Consider the following 25,344-nt stretch of genomic DNA (forward strand, 5'->3'; position numbering starts at 1 on the left):
AAAAACAAAAACAAAACCAAAAACGAAAGCCAGACGCAAGACCATATATTGCATGATTGCATTTATACGAAATGTCCGGTAAAAGCAAATCTATAAGGACAGAGAAGTAGATTTGTGGTTGCCTGGGATCGGAGGCAGGAACTGGGATTGATTGTAAATCAACATGAAAGATCTTACTGGGTGATGAAAATGTTCTAAAACTGATTTATGATGATGGTTGCAAAACTCGGTAAGTTTACCAGATTTCATTGAATCGTATACTTGAAATGAATCTTAATGATATATAAAATATACCTCAATAAAGTTGTTAAATAAAGCTTTTTATAAAGTTTTTTTTTTTTTTTAAGTAGGACTTCCTTGAAGTACATATCCATAAGATATCCCCTTCTCCCCCCAAGTGGTAAGGAGACCTGTTTGAAAAAACTCTATTTTGGTGGAACTGGAGAGAGCATCCAGTGATTAGGAGATCATGGATTCTATTCTAGCTCTGACTTTGGCATTAACTCTATATTACCTTGGGAAAGGCCTCAGCAAAAGTCACTTAACCTCCTTGTGCCTTGATTTCCCCATCTGCAAATGAAGAGGGGGTTAGATGATAAGTTCTCTGAGACTTCCTATAGATATGACAACCTCATCTTCACATTTCTGTTACCCTCTCTCAATCTCCTGTTTATCGTCCCCCCGCCCCACCCACAATGTTCTTTTCAAAGACCCTTTAATCAGCTTGGCATATTGCTTGTCTCATTAACTCTTGGTTACTAAAACCTCCTGACCTTATTGCATAGGTCTTTCGGGTATGCAGTTCCCAGGATGTTTATCTCAGTTACATACTAGATTGAATGCCACATCATTCATTAATCTCCCAGAGGCTATGTTCTCATCCTCTATAACTCTTATGGATGCTCTTCCATCGATAACAATACACTTCCCCTTCAGGCAGTACATAAAAGAGACAATGGACGATACAATGGAATCATCCTATAAAATTACACAGAATGAGAATCTAGCCCATTGTTTTCTCTTGCTGCCTAAGGAAGAAGTTGTACTCTTTGGATCCCCATAAAGATTTTGGCTTGTCTACCTCCTCAGATTCCCAAGTAACAATTAAGCAATCTGGCCTTCTTCCCACTTCTCATTTCAATGTGTAGGATCCTTGTCAACTTGCCCAGAATGACTTTAGGCATTTTGAGCTATTCATCTGACCGTGTGCAGTAGATAAATAAAAACATAATTAGAAGGAGGACTGACTTAAGACTCAGTTTTGTTTTTATTTCTGTTGGGATGTGTGTGCTCATTTTAGAATTGAAAAAGTTATTTCTTGTCTGTCTTTACCTTCCTTTTGTGTTTAATAAGATGTTTTTGGATGTTTAAAATGAAAAGTTTATTACAGTGGGGTTTATGTTTGTAAATATAGAAACATAGAATCTTACTTCCTAGAGCTTAGTGTATTTGAAGAAAAGCAACCTTGGGGTATAAAGAACAAACTTGGTGGTTGGAATGTGGTTTAATTAGTCCATAAACCTGTCAGGAATCTTAGACTCTCTTCCTAAAACTTTGCTGACACACAATATGATTTTGGAAGAACAAGTTTGTATTCTACTTATCCCCTATAATTAAGGAATAAACATTTGATAAAAACTGAAAGTCCCTGTTGATGGAAATTGTTTGGTAAAACTGAAGCATTAGTTATCTTATTAGGGGGTGATAAGTGGTTTTGTATATACCATAAAAAGAAAAAGAACCAGAGCAGATGGGTGTCCTGGTTGTAACTGTCAGAACCAAGGATAACAGAGAAAATTGAAGTTGAAATAAAATTCTTTAGAAATGATTGAAAAAAAAAAGAAACTTACGTATATAAATATTTTATGATAGGAATATTCAATGAACAGAAGATACAGATATGCCCAACCAAGAAAGTTTGGTGTTAAAGATATCTACCTTTTTAATGACAGAGAACAGATTAGATATTTATTCTTCTTTTGTTAGTAGGAACTGTTTCAGGGTATCCACATAGTTGTACTTCCCAAAGGAAAGCCCTACCTCATCGGAAAAGGGCAGCTAACAAATGCGGATGGAGTGATAGAATTAGAATTAGAAAAGCTTCATTTTATAAACTCAAAGTATTGATTCAGGAGAAGATTATTAAATGTGTTAAAATCTTTAAGTGAGCGATTGATGAAACTGAACAGCCATGTATGCCAAAGTCACAGCACACAGATTACTTTCTAGTTGCAAGGAGAAAAAAGTAACCTTACAGTGGAAAGATCTGACTATCGTCCTTCTAAATTAGTAGTCGATCTTAGCATCATCATTGGTCAATCATATGCTGTGTCTCTGATGTGATCAAACAAGAAGTCTAGAACATTACCTATGTGACATTCAAGTAAAAAATGTTTAACTTGAATTCATAGATCTTAAAATATAACACCCAGTTTGTAAATAACACAGGGATAGAGAAACAAGCTAAATGATACCACGAGAAAGCAACTAGACGAATCCAGAGGGTGAAACATTCTACATGATAACTGGACTGATCTCTTCAGTCAGTGGCCTTAAAATTAAGGAAAGTCTTTTCAAAAGACTTAAGGGACATATAACCAGATGCATTTCATCATCCTGGATTAGATTCAGGTTTGGAACAAACCAGCTGAAAAGGAACATTTTGGGTCAGCTGGGGGAATTTTGGTTATGGACTGGATATTATTGGCCTGGATATTATTGGCTATGGACTGGATATTATTTGAAATGAACATTTAAAAAGTGGAAAGATGAAGATTATTGACTTGAAGAAACAGGTTGCCACTACTAAGTACCATATCTCATTTTTATTTGAAAAGTACAAATACTGCGTGTATGTACTCAAGTATATGGAAATACATATGCTCAGAAAAAGAACCAGTGAGAGAAACACAGTTCAACATCGATGATCTCTGAGTACTAGAAATAATTTAGTTTTTAGATTTTTAACAACGAACGTAGACTGGTTCTGTAATAATAAAAGGTTATTAAACAACACGCAGAAAAGCAACAGTGTACTTTGTCCTTTAAGGAAAATTAATATGTTTCCTTTGAGGAAAGAGGATACAAAGACTAGAAAACACTTTCTTATCTTTCAAAAACATCTGGTAATAGTTTGTGGCTGTAAAGCTTTGCCTATTTGTCTTTAGTTGGTGTGGTATAGTCAAACAGACCTGGCTTTGAATTCAGAATCTGCCGATTACAAGCATTTTTACTTTTGGCAAGTCACCTTATTTCTCTAAACCTCTCTTTTCTCATCTGAAAGAATAATTTTGAGAACTAAAGGCAATTGAAATAAATCAGTGCCTGGAACAGAAGAGGCTCCCAAAATTATAATATTATGAATTCTTATCCTCAAAAATTTAAATCTTACACATGACAACTTGATTAATAAAGTAATAAAAAGCAGTCATCAACTGACATTGCTATTGCCTTTATTTTTTTAAATGACGTTCTTCTTTTGGGATAATTTTAGATTTACAAAGAAGTTGAAGAGGTATTACAGAAAGTTCCCATATAACCGTCACCCAGTTTCTCCTATTGTTAACATTTTATATTACCTGCTGTTGCTTTTAAGTATGTTCCATGAACGTAAATAAGTTTCACGAAGAAATAGTATACAAGTGGAGTATGGAATCTTCAAAAACAAGTATGGATTTTACAAGTTCACTTAGTAGAAGTAGACCATTTTATTCACGATAACATTTACAGAGTTGATAGAAAATAAAATAAAACTTTATGACCCAAACCCATTACCAGGTTCCATATTGAAGCCCTATTTGGTACTTGCTATTATTTTCTTGTTTTGCTTTGAATAACCTCCCAGTGGCATTGTTGAATTTCAAATGAGGTTAAAAAACACCATACAGCTCTAACGTACTTAAAAAAAAAGTAGAGTATTATTACCTCGAAGTTTTTCCATAGTAAAAACTATGGAAATTTTCACATAGTAATTTTGTCGTTTTCGTAAGAACAAGGAACTGTCAGTAGAAAAGACAACTGTTTCTACCAGAAGAACTCCAGAATGCTAGGATGACTCTTAAAGAATACATGAATGAGGCAAAAGGACATCTGTCAGCAAAATGAATTCCTGAATTGATTGCTCAAATATTACTGAATTTTATTTACCAAGTTGTTACTAAGTACTTACTTTGTAGAAAGCAAAGTCTCTAAACTCTGTGATGAACTATGGCAATCTCATTGGTGATTCATGCACATTAAGTGAATCATATCATAGTACAAATGCTTTCATGCTGATAGACTTCTAACATAATTGTTGGCATTAGGAGTCATGGATCGGAACAATGTATTTGAACATTTTATTGCATCATTTTCATGACAAAGCACAGTTTGGTGCTTTGGACTGGGAATGAAGAAACCTGATGTTTAGTTCAAACTCAGCTCCTAAGTATCTAGGTAATACCTTGGGCAAATCATTTCATTTTTCTGGAACTCATTTTCCTTATGTGAAAAAGTAAAAGAGTTTGACTATATTAATCTCCCTGGTATTAAGTTTTATAAGTCTGTGATCTCAATAATCCATGTATTTCCTTTGGTGCGGTTACAGAACTGATAATTTGTTTATTTTACATAAACTGAACTTGCATATAGCACTGTGGTTCTGAGCTTGCTTTAGGATGTTTGTGGAATTCTAGTATGGTTCACCAGTGATAAGATATGTTACCTAGGGAATCTCCATACAACTGATCTTGAAAAATTAATTGTTAAAATCTGAACAATGAAGAAAATATGTTTTAGAGGTTTAGGATTTTACACAATATAAATCTGGGTCTGTTGATACTACAACCCATGGTATCTTATCATGCTAGAAACCACATTAGTGGAGAACTTCAGATATTATAGGCAAAGACAAGTTAACATAGTTTAGGTGGGATGTCTTTGGTTCAAATGTACAGGAATTTGAAAAGTGTTTAGTTGATCCCTAAAAAGTAGTTAGACAGGTTAGGCTCTTTTTCAGGTATTACTGGCAAGTTAACTTTTGAAGGGGAGAAAGAAAAGGAAATTTTCAGTTGGTTTTTCTTTAAATCAAAATGGTATATTAGTTTGAAATATTAATCCTGTATAGTAAATGTTACTTTTTGAAAATCTGAACTAAATTATAGTTTTTGAATAAAGAAGAATGGACTTCGCCTTTTAAAAAAAAAATAACACAGATGTTCTCACCAGCAGCCTTCCTTTTTCTCTTTCCATGGAAGTCCTGGGCTTGCTGTGATGGTCGCAGTGGAATTTACATCTCAGGATATTTGTTCCTCTGCTAGGCATGCATCCCATTGGAACATCATTTCTTCCATGTTGTGTCCCCTGTGACTATGAAGAAACCCTGAATTGATGCAACCACAGCTAGAAGATAGTGTTCCGAGCCAACTTTAATTGCCGTAGGAAAAGGCAGCAGTTCCGGGTAGGGACTGCTGAGCCTAGGTAGTCATTCTGCTTGTTCGCGATTATCTGGTGTCCTTTGGAGTACCACAGAGAAATGTCTTGTTGGAATAAGAAGAAAACTGATGTTGTCAGTTCATTAGGTCTCTAAACTCTTCCTTGAATGATCCTTGTGAGACAGATGTGCAAGCAGCTGTTCTATCAAGATTCTCGACATGAACAAAAATAATAAACATGTGTTCTGTGCCAACTAGAGACACTGAGCTAGGCTCTAGAGATACAAAGAGGTGTTCGATCTTGTTCTCCCAAGGAGCTCCTCACCTTTAGGGGCCAGCATAAGTATTCATAGCGCTTCAAGCATTAAATGAAGCAGCTTTTAAAATTGGGTTATAACAAAAGAAAAAATACTGTACACACTATTTTATACCAATACTAACATAGCTTATTTTACATAAAAGAAAAAGAAAGCAATTAAAGCAGTTTTAAAAATTCAATTTTACTCTTGAGAATTAAATCCAAATTTAACCTACAGCCAAAAGAAGCAAGGTTTTAATTAGCTTTCAAGAGTAACGCAACACAAAAAATATTTAATATTCTATTTTATGGATATATTTGATATAAATTATTTTAAACACTGAATAATGCTTTAAAAAACCTTGTACATATATAATATTACTATGATTTTATTAACTATGGATTTTTAGACATTCTCTTTGTTACTGAATCATGCACAGCTGTTCTTAGTCCAGTTGCCTTCTCCTAAGTGTACTAAAATTTTGGGAGGTTTTGGCTGAGTAATATTCAGATTCTTTTGGCTAAAGACAAGAATCATAAATAATACTGAAGACAAAATACTGAAGCATAGCCTTCTCAAATACCAAACTACATTTTTTTCAAGTGTCATAAACTAGAACAGAATTAAATAAGTTTTTCAGCTTCCTCACTATATGGCCGTTCCTACTTATCTTCATTCTTTCTCTTGCTGTTCCTGTCTACCCTACCCACAGTCGCATCCATACCCCTATGTCTCCAAAGTCCAAGAGGAGATGACCTTCTCAACTTGCCTATCACACAGATCCCTACATCCCTCAGTAGAAGAAGCTGAGTTAGTTTTTTGTGCAAGTGCATAAAGAAGGTGGTCTTCTACCATTCCTCCTCACTCTGCTGAATTAGCAAGGACTAGCCTTCAAAGGGGGTGATCCTCAGGATAGAAAGCCATAGACTTCTTTGTAAAGGTACCCTTTAGATGCAAAGTACTGATAACGCAATTGGTATGCAGAACACCTAGACATGGTCTGCAGCTCCAACATCTTACATTATAGTGCCATTTACTGGCATGCTCTTTTATGTATCTTATTCTAATATCCCTTAGATTTTGATATTATGAAGAGTAGGACACTGGGAAATCTTAAGGCCTTGAAGATAGAAATGATCCCATGCATGTCAAAACTCTCATAAATTTTCTGTTGATCATATACTGTCCAATGATAGGAATGACTTTATTTAAGCAGATGTATTATTTCTGATATCAGTGCATACTAATTGACCTTCAAAGTTAAATGTGCTAAAAGATCACTCTTTTAGGTATATTTGGATAATTTTGGTAAATATAGTTAAATATAAACTTATTGAGGATAGGAACTTTGGATGATTAATGAATTTATCTCCTATACCTAGAATCATATCTGGCATTCAGAAGGTGTTTGGTGACTATTTGAGGAATACATGGGTGGATCACTGTAAAATAAAATAAGTCTTTTCAGTATCTCAGGACAAAGCACATTCCTAATTAGATACAAATGGGATTGGCTCCATTTATTTTTGTCCATTTTCATATCCACGGTGAACAAGTTATTTCTCAAGTGACCTGGTGCTACAGTGTGATACAAAATATTAAAATATTGTTACTGGGGTGCCTGGGTGGCTCAGTCAGTTGAACATTGGACTCTTGGTTTCAGCTCAGGTCATGATCTCAGGTTCCTGGGATTGAGCCCTCTGTGGCTCCAACTAAGCTGGGAATCTGCTTAAGATTCTCTCCTTCTCCCTCTGCCCCTTCCCCCACTCACATACACACACACACTCTCTCTCTCTCAAATAAATAAATCTTAAAAATTAATAGTTACTAACATAAAAAGTATGATTAAAAATCCACATTGTGTAGGTATTTTGTTAGTAACTTGGGGTGTTTTCTATATTGCTTGATATGCTGTCAAGAGTTTAGGTAACATTTATGGAGCCTACAGTCCATACGTTGATAAAAGTTGTTGATAAATTTGTAATTTTTGCCTATTGACTATTTTTTAAATCCACAAGATAACACATCCGTCTTGTTCATTAAGCCAGCACCTAACTCAAGACCTGCCAATATATTCTGATTTTTTGCCAATAAACGTTTGTTGAATAAATAAATGAGTGAAATACAGCGAATAGGACAGGTTGTTGCTCTCAAATAATACCGTCCAAGGGGAATAGATGCCGTTAGATTCAGATGTTAGGGAATGATTAGCTGTTAGTAATAATTCTATGTTTGAATAGCTGAAGCACAGTGTGAGTGAGAGGTGTTAGGGGGTTGGAAAGGATAGCTACGACAGTAGACAGACAAGTTGAATGGTGTCTGAGGGGGGAAGAAAGAGAATAGAAATAATAGTAGGTGAAGAATCCAGTTAGTCCCTTTGATGATAGTTGGAAAGAACGGATCTGTGTATTGTATTGTCTGAATAGCAGAAGAGATCACTGTACAACTGGAGGGCCAGCTTAATGCCATTGGCCCCAGAAACTAAACTGAGATCCACAGATAGAATTATGTGGCGTGAGTGACCTACGTCATCATTGAAGAAATGTAGGAATAAGAGAGACAAAGGCATTGAGAAACTCCCCACACCAACTCCATATCCATGGGTATAGAAAAACGAATGACACAGTTATTGACTGATATTCCTTGAAAGAGTTAACATACTTTCCCCTTAACTCACCCTATACACTGTCCCTATGGTGACTGATTTATTAAAAGAGGTAATTTAGACACTTATAAGAGTAGAAGTTGGGGAAGGTCAATAGTAGGCTGGCCAGGGAATTAGATACCTAAAAACCTAGGTTCTAGTTCCATATCTGTCACTACCTATCTGTTTAACCTGGAGAGTGTACTTGTCTTTTGGGGGCCTTGTTTTCTCATCTTATTAACAGAGTGTTAGACTTTTATAAAGAGTTTCACTCTAAAGTGTTATCCTTCTGCCTGTTTTGTCCTTTTTTTTTTTTTTAAGATTTTACTTATTTACTTGGGAGAGAGCATGAGAGTGCAGAAGCAGAAGTAGCAGGAGAGGGAGAAGCAGGCTCCCCTCTGAGCAGGGAGTCCGATGTGGGGCTCAATCCCAGGATCCTGGGATCATGACCTGAGCCGAAGGCAGACGCCCAACCGACTGAGCCACCCAGGAGCCCCAAATTTTATTTATTTATTTGAGAGAGAGAGCATGACTGGGGGAGGAGGAGCAGAAGGAGAAGGAGAAGCAGGCTCCGTGCTGAGCAGGGAGCCCAACGCGGGGCTTGATCCTAGGACCCTGGGCTGAAGGTAGCCACTTAACAGACTGAGCCACCCCGGCACCCCCCCATTTTGTCTTTATACTCTGGCATAATCTTAACATTTTAACAAACGTGTTCATTTTTTAAGTTGGAGAGACATTGGTATCTGAGAGCAAGAATGGAGAGAGGATAGGGAATTGAGGAAGAAACGGCCATTTCATAGGAAGAAAGCGAAAATTTGCCAGACTCAAGCACATCTTGGGACATTGAGGAGTATCTGTAAGTGGAACGGGGCTTAAATTTTTGCTCTGTTTTATTAGCAAGAAGGAAATTGTGCTGACTTCTAGAATTGATTTTGATCTATCATTATATTCAACCAAAAATCTTAGACTAGTCACACTTTTAACTATTATCATTGTGTCTGTACTACAAGGAAATTTCCCAGCATTGAGAGGGAAGGAGAAACTCCTTTATTGAGAGGTCAGGTTGAATATCGACAAAACTAGTTCTACACACCCATAATTACCTCAGTCATTTGGACTGTCAAGAAGCTTGCTTTAACTTGAACTATACCTTGGTAAAAGTTTTTTTGTTTTTAAAGGTTTTTAAGCAATACAAATGCCCAACTCTCCACTTTATTCTGTGCCGTTGAGACCCAGTATGCATTTTCCCCACCACGCTATTGCTCCATGATTAACAGGGAAACTTTTGTTAGTCCCCTTGCAGGATGAACAGTTACTCAATGTAGGTGAAACAGAATGAAACTTATTCCACTCGGGGGAACACTGGGATAAGTCTAGGAGAACAACTGCCATCTGATACATCGCCCTATGTGGGGGCATCTTGATTAAATCCACAAGTCACTGCAATTCTATCAGGCCACTTATGGGACAAGTGGAGACCTGCTTCCACAATGAAGTTTGGCACTGCTTGTGTTTCTCCTTGCCAAAAAGGGCAAAGGACTTGAGCAAGAAGCCAACTTTTTCCTGATTACAAAACTGACCACAGTTCCTCGCCTGCCTATCAGTGTGAGTCTGGGGTTTTTTTTTTTTTTTTTTCTGCTAATGCATTATTCTTCTCAGAGAGAACTCCACTTCTACGATGACATGGCATTTATCATTTAAACATCAACTACGTTCAGACCTTGGTGCAACGTTGCTGCCTCTGCTAGTGATGGATAATCTTAATCATCTAGTTTTTAAAAAGCAAACCCTGGTAGATCAAATCTAAACTGTATCTCTCAACTATTTAATCTTACAGAATCTGTCAGTATCATTTTGGCCTTTGTCAAGTGGTGGGACAAATGCCTCAGAAAATAACATTTCAGTAGCATGCTGATGCCAAATTTTAAAATACAAGGACATGTTTGAATTAAATAGTTTTCTTCGGATAATATGATTAGAGATTGAACCAGGGACGGGCAGCTAGAAAAAACGTTGTCCAAGTAAGTTTTTGGTATTTCATAACTCAGAGATGTAGTTTCCCATTTAAGAAGCAATCGAAAACTGAACGATCTCTGCTCGGATAGCTCCAAATACTGTACAACTCACGCCCCTCACAAGACACAGAACATGTGGGTCACTGGCGAGACAGTGTGGCAATGTTTTCCTTGTAATGTACCAAGTCTTGCCAAAGCAGTGAGCAACATTATGACACAACATTTGTTCACAGCTGGCTCTCTAACAGGACAGTGCCAGCCAATTCAGGCCTGGTCCTTTGTGGTTTATTCCCACCTCTCCAAAATATTTGGAAACTAATGTCTTAACTCATTGGTTGTGTTCACAAGTTCTACTACTGCAAGTCGTTTTCTTTTAATGGATTGGTCTTTTGCAAGAAATAGACAAAATATCAGTGTGAATTACAGCAAATCCCTCTTCCATGCTGTTATGGGTGAAACTCTGGGAGATTCTCTTATTGACCCAGAAAGCGATTCCTTTGCTGATACACTGTCTGCAAGCACTTCACAAGGTAAAGTCAATTCCAGATATGGCTATTGGGTTACTTTGGGCATTTATGGAATGGTAAACTTGCTCTTGTAGTTTATTTTCCAAGTTATATTCTAATAGAAGATGTGTTAGCCCAGGATTTGAATGCCTCGTTTGCTGTGTTAGTGTTCACTAACAAGCATCAGAACTTGGAAAAAGAAACCTAAATGTATCCGTACTTATCTCCGTGCATGGCTCCCATTTCCTGAATTGTAAGCATTAAGGGTATATTTATATTTTTAAAAATCCTATTCATTTTTACTTCCTGGGTTTATATGTGTTTCCCAAATATACTTAAGGTCTTTTAGACTTCCCAAGGGGTCCTTTTCTCCCGTTTTACACTCTTATATGGTCGATAACTCTCGGGCAGCTTTTATCCCTCCTACAGCACTTTTATTCCTCTTAAAGCTCTCTCAGCATGTTTAGTTCTACTTTGAAATCTAGATATTTGTACATTTTACCTCTCCCAAAGAATCGGATGCTTCCAGGGTGTAGGACCAACTTACAATCTTCTCTGTATTTCTTAGGATAGCTAGCATAGTGCCTAATGCTTGTAGAATTTATTGTGGGGCCTCGGAAAATGTCTTTTCCAAGCATTTCATTTTATACATAAAGAAAACAACATCCCTAAATGTCTACTGCGTGCTAAGGAACTGATTAGCTGTCACTTGTACTCAGACATATAAGATTCAAGCAGATACCTCATTTTTCAAAATTCCTTTCTTGGCCACTGCAAAATATAAGTTCTTCATTTCTACAGCTCCTTCTACTGGAGTTTCTTAGCACAGCTTCTCTTTTATTTATTTCTGTATTTCTATTTTTTTTCGCATAGATACCACATAAAAATAGATTGTGTTAACTAGTGTGATTTTTGTTTTATAAGTGCTAAAGCATTACAGTTAAGTCGCTTCGTTGTTGAAATGAATGGCTTTACATTTTAATGTTTTAATTTTTCTGGAAGCCTGAACCTTGAACATATTATTCACATATTATTTTTGTTGAAACATCAGGCTGTTTAGGGGTGCCTGGGTGGCACAGCGGTTAAGCGTCTGCCTTCGGCTCAGGGCATGATCCCGGTGTTATGGGATCAAGCCCCACATCAGGCTCCTCCGCTATGAGCCTGCTTCTTCCTCTCCCACTTCCCCTGCTTGTGTTCCCTCTCTCGCTGGCTGTCTCTATCTCTGTCAAATAAATAAATAAAATCTTTAAAAAAAAAAAAAAACAACATCAGGCTGTTTAAAAATTAAGAAAAAATATTTCCTGAAATACTATTTCATTCTATGATGGTGATTTGATACAGTATATATATCTGTCATCTGAGCCTCTTAAATAGGAGTTTGGTTTCATTATAGGATATAAAAATCTATTATTCTATTTTTCTAAAAGCCATAAAAATTATTGCTGTCTTTCTCCAGTTACCAATTTAGCCTGTGTCAGGGCAGAATGTCCTAGCTATACTGTGAAATAGTTCTTGAGTCAAAATTCGGTGATTTTGTCTGTTTGCAAAGAATGTGTCCAGAATGTAGTGCGACAAATATTTTAGGTTAACTGAGGAAAAATACTGTTTATGGTAAGAGATAGTTATGTGATTCAAGTTAGATTTCATTCTGTACTAATCCCTACATGTTTATGCCTCGAATTTGCCCTGGGTTTAATTGTTTTGAGTCTCAAATCCCTTCCAAAAGACTAACTCAGTACTCTTCTTCTTAATTAACATGGTACAGAATAGAATTATAAGCAATTAAGAAATTATATATTGTACAAATTATTTAACTTTTGTTTGTATAGTCTCTGATTACTTCTTATTCGTAAGTGTTGTTTTTCTCTTAAAAATATTATTCCTAAAGGCAAAGACCTATGGTTGTTAACTTCAGTTGCATTTTGTAGATGACCACTATTTACTCTACCCTTGCCAAAACAAACAGACAAACTCGTAATTGGACATATAATCATCATTAACTATTTGAGGCCATCAGAGATGAAACACTGTAGAGTTTAGGTATTTGGCTTTAATACGGTAATTAATTGAGGTGCTCCTTCTTCCTTACTATAGGCAAGGTGGGATTGGGGGTTGTTGCAAGTAGCTGAGTGCTACTTTGAAGAAAAAGTGGTTTGTTGAGTGTGAATGATGCAGATGTCCAAGCTATATTGATCATATTCATGACATTCAAAAATGTGTGTAGCCACTATGCCCAAAGAGGAGTTCTGTGCTTTTTCCTGGGCTCCATTATCACTGTGACCACCACCCCCCTTTATCTTATTTCCCTATTTTCAGCATGAGCTCCTCAAGTAACCCCAAGTAACCCCATGCTGGCTCTGAAACCATTTCTACTAGTAAAACTTGGCAAGATCAAAGGGAAGCTTCCACAAACTCAAGCTGAATATGCCTCCTGCTTTTAGTGCCAGACTCAGTCCTGTGTGAATTCTATAATTTTAAAGTGTTGCACCAGAGCATTGAAAGATGATGACACGCTTGTCCTTTGGAGCTGATTGAGCAATGGAAATATGCCTTGGAGACATGATAAATGCTGCAATAGACAATCCTTTGAAACGAGCGCCTCTTCTGAGATAGGAGTGAGTGATTGATTGCCCGCCATTTTTATTGAGGGATACTTAAGCTGTGTCTCTGTGACTCTAGGCAACTATATATTTGGAAGCATTTAAATAATTGACCAAAGTTTTCACCTTTCTAGAGGTTTTAAGGGACCCAGGTAGTATCAGGGCATGTAACTACCAGTTGTGTCTTGGCCATGTACGTTCCGTGTGAAATTGAGTAAGTCATTTATCCTCTCTTCCCTCTATTTCCACATATAGCAACAGAAATACAGTGTTATTGCAGGGATTAAATGACACAATATTTGCGAAAGCACATCTGAAGTCCTATATAGAGTTTATTGTTTTGGTCTTCTGGTATTAATCACTTATGGATGAAATAGAAGACATATAATGTCCTAAATTGGAACCATTTTAAAGAATCTGGGGGGGGGGGAACTGTACAATTCTTTGTGCATCAAAATAAGTGGCAGTTTTTGAGTGAGATGAGGCTTTTGCATGACCTCCCATGAATGTTTTGATAAGGAAATAATCATACTCAGGGAAAGCATCTTTCTGTCTGATTTTTTTTTTAAATGGGGCAGTTATCTCCCACTTTTGTTAATGTTTGTTTCAGAAAAGATTGAATTTCCAAAAGCTGAAATCATTCTTTGGCCCTAAATGAGAGCAATGATTGCAAGTTTTCTTCTCTGAGAAGTTGAAAAACTATCTTAGACTATAATATTCTTTATGATGAAGATTTAGGTAATTGACACAGCTCTGAATTTCATAATCACACACCAGTAATAATTCAGGGCCTTTTTCTAGAATTTTACTATTGTCCATGTTAATTTTTTTAGTACGGCTCTATTTTATCATTTATTTCTCCGATTTAACAATTCATATCTCTTTTCTGATCACCAGGACTTAGTAGATTTGCTAGATTTCCAGACTCTGAGAATCTCCTAACTATGTTTCCAAAAACTGTCCTTTCTCTTGTACTTCCCCCCAAATTATGAATTATAGGAAACACCAAAAACAAATGTCATGTATATTAGATGCTTACGAGGAAACACAGCATTTTAAAAAATTTTTTATTTATTTTTCCCCTGGCATCTCTAAGGAATACAACTTCTCTTGAAAGCTACCTGACAGCAATTATCCATTTAAACTGTTCATTGCAGTGTAAAACATAGGTTGTCAAATGGAAAACAATTTTTATAGCTCTGATAGTTTGTCATAGGTTACTATCTCTGTCAACATTCTCACCAATAACTTGAATAAGGTAACCCTTAGGAAAGTCTAAAATCATCATAGCTCTTATAAAGCACATATTCTTTGTATCAGAGGAAATCTGAGCAGAGTAAATGTCTTCATTGTATTAAATCAACAGAACTGACATGGGTGCTGTTATTTTAGCTTCTTTAAGACATCTTTAAATTCGGCATAAGAAAGTTGTCCAGCGAATGCCCTATGTCCATCTCCTAGTGTTGAGTATTTGCAGAAATGTATGTGATAGTGAATCAGACTCATTTAGATGGAACTAAGTTTCTATAAACCTCTACTAGATCACCTTTTTTGTAGATGCAGTTCTGCACCTGTAACTAATTTAGAGACGCAGGAATTACATATGCATCTAATAGCAACTGCCGTCCAACTCCAATAGCCTCAGAATTAAGATCATGTGGTTATTTGAATACACGGTTTTTTAGACCCATATAATTTTTATCAGGTAAGAGATTTGCCGATGCAAGATTGAAGTGCCCACAAGTGGTGAATGGTTTGCATTATAAAGTAAATTTAGAACAGTCAACTGTCAATTACCTACATGTATATCATCCCTTATTACCTCATGCTGGGATTCCTGTACAGCGTTTTAGTTGACTTTCTAAATGAGAAACTTTCAGCCGTCCAGTCCAATCTGCCAGATATGTGGTCCTCAAAGCCTATCAGACTTCTGATATGGATTGAGCACCTACTGCATACAAGTAGTGCACCACAGTGAACGTTGTGATGTCTGAACACATCTGCCTACTTTCAAAGCTCTGTATAATCTGTTTCCACTTTGTGTATTTTATTTCCCTTCACACCCCAGAGAATGATCTGCCTTTTCTACTTGGACTAATCACGTTGTCCCAAGAATAAGCCAGACTCCCTCTTGCCTCTAAGCCTACCGCGTCCTGGAATGCCTTTCCTAATTCTTCCACCTTTTCAAATCCTCCCTGTCCTTCAAGGTCAGGTTCAAGTAAGCACCATGACACGAGACCTCCTCTTAATACATTACTATTACTTGTAACTCTAAACTGAGAGTATGTTCAGAATATATCTCCTCTCCCCACTCCACTGTTAGCACCCTAATCCAAGACACTGTCTCTTGCCTGGATTGCTGTCCCACTCTTTGAAAGGTTGTCCTGCCTCTGCCCTCACCTCCCAAATGCCTTGTCTCAGCCCATCATTCAGAGGGATCACGTTAAAATGTAAGTCAGATCTGTCACTCAGCTCACAACCCTACAGCAGCTCCTCACTTCACTTAGGATGGAAGCCCTGTCTGCCCCAGACCTCCCACCCCATCCGGTCCACCTCTCTGCCCTTTCCTCAGTCGGCTCCAGCCACACCGTCCTCCTTGCTGTTCCTCCCACATTCCAGACATGCTCCTGCCTTAGTGCATTTTCTCTAGTTCTTGCTCCTTCCTTGAACCCTCGTCCTCTGACATCTTCTTGTCAGCTCCTTCTAATCTTGGCTCAGATCTCACTTCTAGTAAGGACTGCCTCTACCCCTGCTGTTGTTGAATTATCTGTCCTCCCCACCGCCCTTTCCCTCCTCCTGCACCATAGTTTTATTTCTAAAGTATTCATCATCTTCTAACATAATGTATAATTTACTCATCTATTGTATTTATTGTCCACTTTCTCACACTAACATATTAACCCCATAAAGGCAGAGGTCTTTGTCTAGTGTGCTCACGCACTGGTATATCCCAAATGCCTAGGACATATTTGGTAAATGGCCGGTTTACTAATACTTGTTAAAATGAAAGAATAACATCCTCTTTTCTGTGTTGGTCTGTATCACACTGTTTAGCCCTTAGTTGGAGACTGCCTGATACTATTTTCTGTTTCATATATTCCCCTAATCGAAATTATAGTTGTTGAGGATAAGACCGATGTTTTATCTTTTTTTAAAGATTTTATTTATTTGACAGAGAGATAGATAGAGAGCACAAGTAGGCAGAGCGGCAGGCAGAGAGAGGGAGAAACAGGCTCTCCGCTGAGCAGGGAGCCTGACATGGGGCTCGATCTCAGGACCCCGGGATCACGACCTGAGCCGAGGGCAGACACTTAACCAACTGAGCCGCCCAGGTGCCCCAAGACCCATGTTTTATTCTCTTCTTTATTCCACAAGTATCTAACATATATTGGGTATCTAATAAGCTCTTACTGTTGACGTATTAATACCAAGCTGACCTGCTGCTATACCTCGCCAGCTCCTGAGGTCAGGCACTAGAAATATGTTCGATAAGTAAAAACAGAAGTTTAGTGTACATGCTAACATTACTCTAAAACCCATGCTGATATAAACAAGCCAACAATCATAAATGTTAAAAACCAGGTACAAATCTATTTTGAATGACTTCTTGTACAATTATTTGCATCATATCCCTCCACTGGTTTGAATTATCATTAGTTGAATATTACTTGAATATTAATTTGAATATCACAGTTTGTGAATTATCCAAATGCCTGGCTTCTTTTGTAAGTCTGCCTACCTTTTGATACTTCCAGTACTCATTTGAACTTTTAAGAGACTTACTTGCTTGCAGTGCTAAGAAAAGCAACTTATTTGATTAAGTTACCAATATCCAATGTATGAAACACTTAGCACAGGGCCTGATATGTAAAAGGTGCCCAACAAATGTTTGTTTTTTCTTCTCACCCCTAAAATGGAAGTTACAACTTTGGGGCAATATAGATTTTCTTTATCCATGCTATCAAAAGTTTTCTATTACTATAATTAATTAAGTCAGACTTACTTCTTTTTTTTTTTTTAATATTTTATTTATTTATTTATTTGACGGAGAGAGAGAGACAGCCAGCGAGAGAGGGAACACAAGCAGGAGGTATGGGGGAGGAAGAAGCAGGCTCTCAGCAGAGGAGCCTGATGTGGGGCTCGATCCCAGGACTCTGGGATCACGCCCTGAGCCAAAGGCAGACACTCAACGACTGAGCCACCCAGGCGCCCTGAGTCAGACTTACTTCTTATTTGCTTACAATCTTTTCCTTAGCATTTTTCCCCAGAATACTTAGGTATTATCTGATAGATACATATTATTAATCATAGTTCCAGAAGAAAGAAACCCAGGTTCAATTTCTTGTTTTGGCAAAGAGCCAATGGCAAAACTCAGGAACAGAACAGCAGTTCTAATATTCTTCACAGATTCTAGACATGTGGGCACCATGGCTCAACTTACTTCGTTGAATTAAGTCCCTTCTTTTGGAAAAAGTAAAACATTCATTACTTGGCGTTGCCAATTAAATATTTTAAATGTAAGATTGTTGGATATTACTTTACTTTTGTCTTAAACTTTACCTAAAACCCTGACTTTAGTTTAGTTTCAAAAATTTAGACCTATTATATAGACCGTTTAGGTAAGTTTGCTTAATTGACTAAAATATGATGCTGAAAAGAACCTAATGTGTCAGTTTGATGTAAGTATGGCCAGATTTACATAGAAATCTCTGCATTTGCAAAGAAATCTCCTTGCCACTGATATAACCACATCTTTAGCCAATAACAAGATACAAACAATTGACCCAAACAGATGACCCAATTGACCAAGAAAGCAATCCAGTTTGCAAGCATATGTCCTAACACAAAATTTAATCATTTTGATATCATACTCATTAAGGCCTAAGGTAACTCAGGTAATATAAGGGTCACGCTGGATAGTAGAGACAAATATCTTTTCCTTGGAATATCTTTATCAATAATAATCCAAATCCTAATCGTCCCACAAGGTCCTCCAAATTCAAAACCCTTCTCTACGATGTAGTTATCCCAGATTATTTCAGAACATGTTGGCCTTTTTCTCCTCTGTATTTCAAGAGCACTTGTTGTTTCTATCACTAGTTTGGCCTCTATACTACCTTCTGTTATCAAAGATCTTTCACCTTGGTAAGCTTCTCAAGGTCAAGAACTACATTATAGTGTATTTCTTGTGAGGCCTGAAAAATACCTGGCACATAGTATTAGGCAGTTGGTTATCTTGATTTGAGATGGTTTGGGTTTTATATTACTGATCGAGCATGTACTGAGATTAAGATACTGAGAAAGGAAAATACCAAAGAAAAGTAAAACAAGGAGGTGCTTTGGGAAAGGATATACTGTAGTAAAATATGATGATAACTCTTCTAAGACAAAAAGTTGATGAAATAGATTGTTGATAGAAGAAGAGTTAAATAATTACCATAAAGTTGGTGACTTGGGTTTAAGCCACAGACTTTCTTTCATTTAAATGGAATGTTTCAAAAGACAGCTCAGCTGATCGTGTTAACTTCGCAAACATAGGACTCCAGATGTAGGCATTAGTATTTGGGAAAAGATTTCCTGCATTTAAAAAAAAATACAGGGCTCTTGTAAAGCAGAATAGGCCTTACATATAAGCCAAGCATATCTAAAACAAAAACATAATTTTTAATACTCTTTAGGATAAAATGTGCACCCTTTTAATTTTTTCCTTCCCTGTTTACACTGACTTGAGGACCTTAATTGAAGATGTGTTTAGCTTTTATTATACAATGAAGCCAGTTAGAAAAATAGTTTGAGACTAATTTTAGTGCCATTTTATAACTTCTGAATAGAAAAATTCTTAAATACACTAGAAATTCCATAACAATCTTTTTAACACAAATAAAAAAGTTTTTGTTGGGGGCGCCTGGGTGGCACAGCGGTTAAGCGTCTGCCTTCGGCTCAGGGCGTGATCCCGGCGTTATGGGATCGAGCCCCACATCGGGCTCCTCCGCTATGAGCCTGCTTCTTCCTCTCCCACTCCCCCTGCTTGTGTTCCCTCTCTCGCTGGCTGTCTCTATCTCTGTCGAATAAATAAATAAAATCTAAAAAAAAAAAAAAAGTGTTTTTGTTGGCTTACGTGGTTGGTCTGCATGATTCCTTCTATCAAATTCCACTCCCAGAACCCCTGTTTACATTTTTTATTGAAGTATAAAATACATAGAGAAAGGTATGTAAATCATTTTCACAAACGAGCAAATGTGTAATTCGCACTCAGATGAGGAAACAAAATAGTTCCAGCCCTCTGGAGGCCCTCTGACTCTTCTAATTTCTAACCGATGGACTAGTTTGCCTGTTTTGGGATTTTATATGAAGAGAATCATACATTGTTTACTCTTTCGTGTCTGGATTCTTTTGCTCAGCATTTTTTTGTTAATCACATTATTGAGTATAATTGCATTTCATTCCTTTAGTGCATTTCATTTTGTGAATATATCACAATATATCTATCCTACTGTTGATGGGCATTCAGGTATTTTTCATTATTGCAAATAGTACAACTAGGAACATTCTCATATAGGTCTTTCAGTGAACAAGAGTACACATTTCTGTTAGACATACACATGGGCTATAGCATGTGTTCAGGTTTAAGAGACCCTAGCGGACAGTTTTCAGCACAGCTGTACCATTTACACCCAGCAGTGTCTGAATGTTCTACTTGGTCCACATCTTTACTGGTACTCGACATTTTCTTTTTCATTTTAGCCGTGCTAGTGGGTTTATGGTGGTATCACATTATAGTTTTTATTTCTCTTTCTCTGATAACTAAAGGGTTTAAGCAATTTAAAAATATACTGATTACCCATTTGGCTATTCTTTTTTGTGAAGCGCCTGTTCCTTTGCCCATTTTTATGAGTTTAGATAATGAGTTTAGATACTGAGTTCTAACGCAGAACTTGTCAAAAAAATAAATAAATAAAAATAAATCATACTTTGTTAAATGTATATATTGCAGGTATCTTCTCCCATACTGTGTATTGCTTTTTCATTTACTTAATAATCAGTTCTAATATTAACTATTGTCCAGGTTATCTAATCAGTGCTTTTCATGAAGTGTTTTATGAAGAAATCTTTGCCTACTCTGAGGTTGATGAAGCGTTATCCTAATTTTTATTTTAAAAACTCTTTTGTTTCCTATTTCACATTTAGATCTTCAGTCCACATGGAACTGATTTTTGTGTATGTTTTAAGGTAGAGGTTGATTCACTTTTTTCCATTTGGATATATAGTTGATCTACTTCATACACTGACAGGGTCATCCTTTCCCCACTACACTACAGTGACACTTGGTCGTAAACCAAGTAACCGTATTCTTGTGGGATTGATTCTGGACTTGCTCTCCTGTTGCATTGGTCTGTCTCTTTGCACTAATTGATGTATTGTCTTAATTACTGTAGTTTTATAGTTGGGTTTAATATCTGGTAGTAGAATCCTCCAGTGCTGTTTTTCTCTTCAAGATTGCCTTGGCTATTCTTGGCTCTTTGAATTTCCATATAAATTTTAGACTCAGAGTGTCACTTTCCACACAAAAATGCTAGTATTTTGATTGGAATTTTTCTGAATCTATAGATAAATACGGAGAGAATTGACAGTTTTACAATATTGAGTATTCCAGTCCATGAACATAGTGTATCCCTTCATTTATTTAAATACTTTTTTAAAAATAATATTTTTGAGTTTTCATTATAGCAGTCTTACACATATTTTGCTAGATTTTTCCCGCCTAGGTATTTGATATTTTTGATGCTATTATAAAATTCATTTTAAAATGTCATTTTCTGTTTGTTGCTGGCTTCTAAAAATACAGTTCATTTTTGAATATTGATTGACCTTATATCCAGCAACTTTGCTAAATTCTCTTATTAATTGAAATGGGATATATATATGTATATACACACACATACAATCATGTCATTTATGAGTATTGTTAGTTGTATGTTTTCTTTTCTAATCCTTGTTTTTTTCATCTCTGTTGCACTGGATAGGATTTCCAGTACACTGTTGAATAGAAGCAGTGATAGCTTGTATGCTTATCTCATTCCTGATCTCAAAGGAAAGCTTTAAATATTTCACCATCAAGTATGATGGCTCCTTTAGGTTTTTGTTTGTTTGTTTTTTTTTTATGGATGTGCTTTACCAGATTATTGAAGTTCCCTTTTCTTCCTAGTTAAGATATTTTTTTAAATCATGAATATTTTGAATTGTGTCAAATGTTTTTATATAGAATATTTTTGATAATGCTGTAATAGCTCAGGAGGAGTATTGAAACATGAAAAATGTTTTCTATGGATATTTTAATACCACATTACCCCATTGTAATATTTTTTGAGATAATATATGGTATACCTAGTGAAAATCTGCAAATCAGCCCATAGTCACTGGCAATCTGGCTACATCTGTTTTGACACTTTTGTTCTCATGTTTGTTTAGCTTAAGACCATTGTCTTCCCATTAGGAGTGCTTGGCACAGTAAATTAAACACAAGAGTACACAGGAGTGTAGTGTACCGCATCATTTTGCCGGACTAAACAATTCTGAGTAGGACAGTCCTTTTCCATTCTGTGATAATTTCAAGCTATTCGAGGTGCTTCAGTAGTAAAGCATTATTTAAAACTACTACCACCCTTATCTTTTCCTGGTTGCAAGAGGGCCCTTGACAGTGTTTGAGAGGTGGACAAAGCAAAGAGAAAGAGTGCTCTGACATCTCTTTGGTGGCCCCTCCTTTCTGAATAGTTACAAACTCCTGGATCATTCCCTTATTTTTTTCTTTTCCACTCCGTCTCCTATCTCCCATTTTCATTACCCTCTCACTGCAAAGCGAAAACCAAAATGTGCTGAGCTAGCTGGGGAGAACATTCCAATTTCTTTTTTCTGACCTCCACACCATTCTTCACTTGCTGCCAGTATATGCTTGGTAAAGTAGGAATTTCAATTAAACCAGAGTAATTAGCTGTTCAACAGACTTAGGTTTAGTGTTGACTCAATTACTAATAAGTTTGCCTTTAGAAACACGTGAAGGTAGTTTCAGCAAAAGAACCAAGCTTGAGTCAGTTTGACCATGGTGAAAAAGAAGACATGAATCTCCAGCTCAGGAAGCAGAAATGATGGCTGTGGATGAGGGCATGATCCTGTAATCTTTCCTGTCTCCTGACATCTCAGGACTGGATTAAGCAAGCTATCCAAACAAGATGTGACCTACGCAAGAGAAAATGAACTTTTGAAAAACATAAGTACACATGGCCTTCTCTAAAAGCTGATGATAGGCCCTTTGTTGATCTGAATTTGAAAATTTGTTATGAGACCTTCTGGCTCATTATAAGGAAAAGTACATATATGGTTCCATATTGGAATGCTTCAGCCTCCGCCAGAGTTATCAGTGGGAGTATCAGCAGGGAACCAAACCACAGAAGCATTGGATTTGGGTTTTGATATAGTCTAAGAAGACAACAGAATGAAAATATATTTTTTTGCATTGAAGAAACAAACGACACAGCAAAGAATCCATTTCTAATCCTTTTCTTAATTCATGGTGTCCAGAGTAAGAGATTCTCTATTCTGAGAAATCACAACAGGATTCAAATCCCAATACCTGTTACCTGTATGACATCAGGCAAGGCACTTAACCTCTTTAAGTTTTAAGATTTTATTTTAAGATTTTTATTTTATTTGAGAAAGAGAGTATGAGCAGAAGGAAAGAGAAAGGGGTTAAACAGTCTCTGTGCTGAGCAGGGAGCCCAATGTGGGGCTTAAGGTGGGTCTCAATCCCAGGATCCTGAGATCATGACCTGAGCTGAAACCAAGAGTCAGATGCTTAACCAAATGAGCCACCCAGGCTCCCTGCACTTAACCCCTTTCTGTCTAATGTTTTCAATCCATTGAGTGGTGATAATAATTGTATATAACCCATAGGACTATTCATAGATGTAAATTACATGTATGTATACATTTATAAATTATACATATATACATTAATAAATTATAAATTACACATGTAATGGTTTTAAGGTATAATCTCTGTCATGTAAGTACTTCAAAATTTTTATCTATTATTAAGTTGTACTTCTGCTAATGAGATCCAGAGTCTTTTTCCTGCTTTCCTGATCAAAATCCGTGATACCAGTGAAGGAAAAGAAATGAATTGATAGAATTTTTTTTAAATGCTTGAGCCAAAAGGACAACCAACTGTTGATAAGCATTAAAAATATTTTCTGATTTTCCTTTATTTTACTTGAAACTCCCTTAAAATTTTCTCTACTTTTCCAGGTTTTTTATTGCATGATAATTCCTTTTAAGAGGACTGAGAAACATGCAAGGAATATATTTATTCCCTCTGTTCAGTGAAATCATGGGAAAGCACTACAACAAAAAGATACTTAGCTTAATTTTTACTTTTACGAAAGTAAGACTTCTACCTAGTTTTAAAAGTCAGGATAAAGCTTTTCATGAAGAACACCAACCCTCAGTCCCCAGTTCCTATTCCTCAGAAACAGTCATTTTTAATTCCTTTAAACATTTCTCCTATAATTTACATCTACATCTTTAAAATAACATGTGGTGTGCTGCTATTTTAAAAGTTGTATTCATTCCCCATGGACTTCCTACAGTGCGAGATAAGAAGTTAGCTCTTCACCACCACACCCATTTTCCCAAAACACACACTTGTCCTTCCTGCCATCTTCACATGTATTTGTAGTTTTCAGTGAACTCAGTTGTCCGCGTTTGCACCGTATTCACTCTGAAAGTACTGCTTCCAGTTGAGCCACGCAGTATACTACTGTTCTGTTTCCCATCCTTAATAGCTGTTTATTTTTCTGGAGGGTTTTTTTTTTTTAACTTAGAAATTGTTCAGGACACCTGGGTGGCTCAGTTGGTTGAGCATCTGCCTTTGGCTCAAGTCATGATCTCAGGGTCCTGGGATCGAGCCCCGCACTGGGCTCCCTGCTCAGTGGAGGCCCTCGTGTCCCTCTCCTTCTGCCCTTCCCCCAGCTCATGCTCTCTCCCTCTTTCTCTCTCTCAAATAAATAAATTAATCTTAAAAAAAAAAAAAAAGAAGAAGTTGTTCAATTTTATTGTTCCTTTTCCAGAACTGTCACTTGTTCTTTCTCCAACTCTCTGACAGTAATAAAAACTGTCACTTAGCGGTCATATATACCAGGCACTCTGATTTGTTGGGTAATCTCATATGGCCTTCTTCATCTTCCCATTTTATTCTATCCAGGCTGCTCAGGATCTGTTGTCCTGGGTCTTCCTTTTACCCCTTCTGTTTTTAGGTCCTTTGTGTCCTCGATCCTATGTTTTCCTTTTGTTCTGGTGTGGACCTCTCAGAAAGAGTACCTGGGGTGGGGTGACTTTGTTTTGAGGTCCTCTATTTCTGAAATGCCTTTCTGCTCGTACTCTTGAGTGAAGATTTGTTTGGCTGAGTCTAAAATCCCAAGTTGGAAATAATAATTTTTTCTTTGAATTTTGAAGACCTTGCTGTATTGATTTTCTGGCTTCTGGTGTTGCTGTTAAGCTGTTCGCTGCCATTCTGGTTCTTATCCTTTATATGGGCTTGCCCACCCCCACCCCCCACCCGGTCTGGAGGATTTTCGGAGGGTCTCTATAAAAAGAGCGTTAGTCTTTATAGTGATTCCTTCTGCACGGTTTAAGAAATCCTTTCTTTCTTGGGTCTTGTTGTTTTAACCAATGTAAATCTTTGCCCTTGGCCACTCTAAAATTAAGGAAAACCTGAGGGACAGCTTAATAGCACTTTTCAAGTGCAAGTGGTAATGGGCAAATAGAAGATGGTAGCTAATAAGTATGTTTAGAAAATGGGGGGGAAAGTAACAAA

The 25,344-nt window shown here is 36.9% G+C and overlaps 1 protein-coding gene across 10 annotated transcripts in view; it reads left to right on the plus strand.

The window, feature by feature from the left end:
- PPARG (peroxisome proliferator activated receptor gamma) overlaps positions 1-25,344 on the plus strand; it is a 152,809-nt gene that overhangs the window by 47,315 nt on the left and 80,150 nt on the right. Inside the window, exon 1 of one of the 10 annotated variants that reach the window (XM_048226699.2) lies at positions 10,056-10,899. The exons of 7 other annotated variants lie outside the window; for them this stretch is intronic. In XM_048226699.2, the coding sequence (XP_048082656.1) occupies positions 10,746-10,899 (154 nt within the window). In that variant the 5' untranslated portion in view covers positions 10,056-10,745. Of the gene's footprint in view, positions 1-10,055; positions 10,900-25,344 lie in introns of those variants that run through there. 2 more of the 10 variants (XM_026501390.4, XM_026501387.4) reach the window with 2 other exon arrangements.

Source organism: Ursus arctos, unplaced genomic scaffold, assembly GCF_023065955.2.
Source record: "Ursus arctos isolate Adak ecotype North America unplaced genomic scaffold, UrsArc2.0 scaffold_14, whole genome shotgun sequence".
NCBI classification, from domain to species: domain Eukaryota; kingdom Metazoa; phylum Chordata; class Mammalia; order Carnivora; family Ursidae; genus Ursus; species Ursus arctos.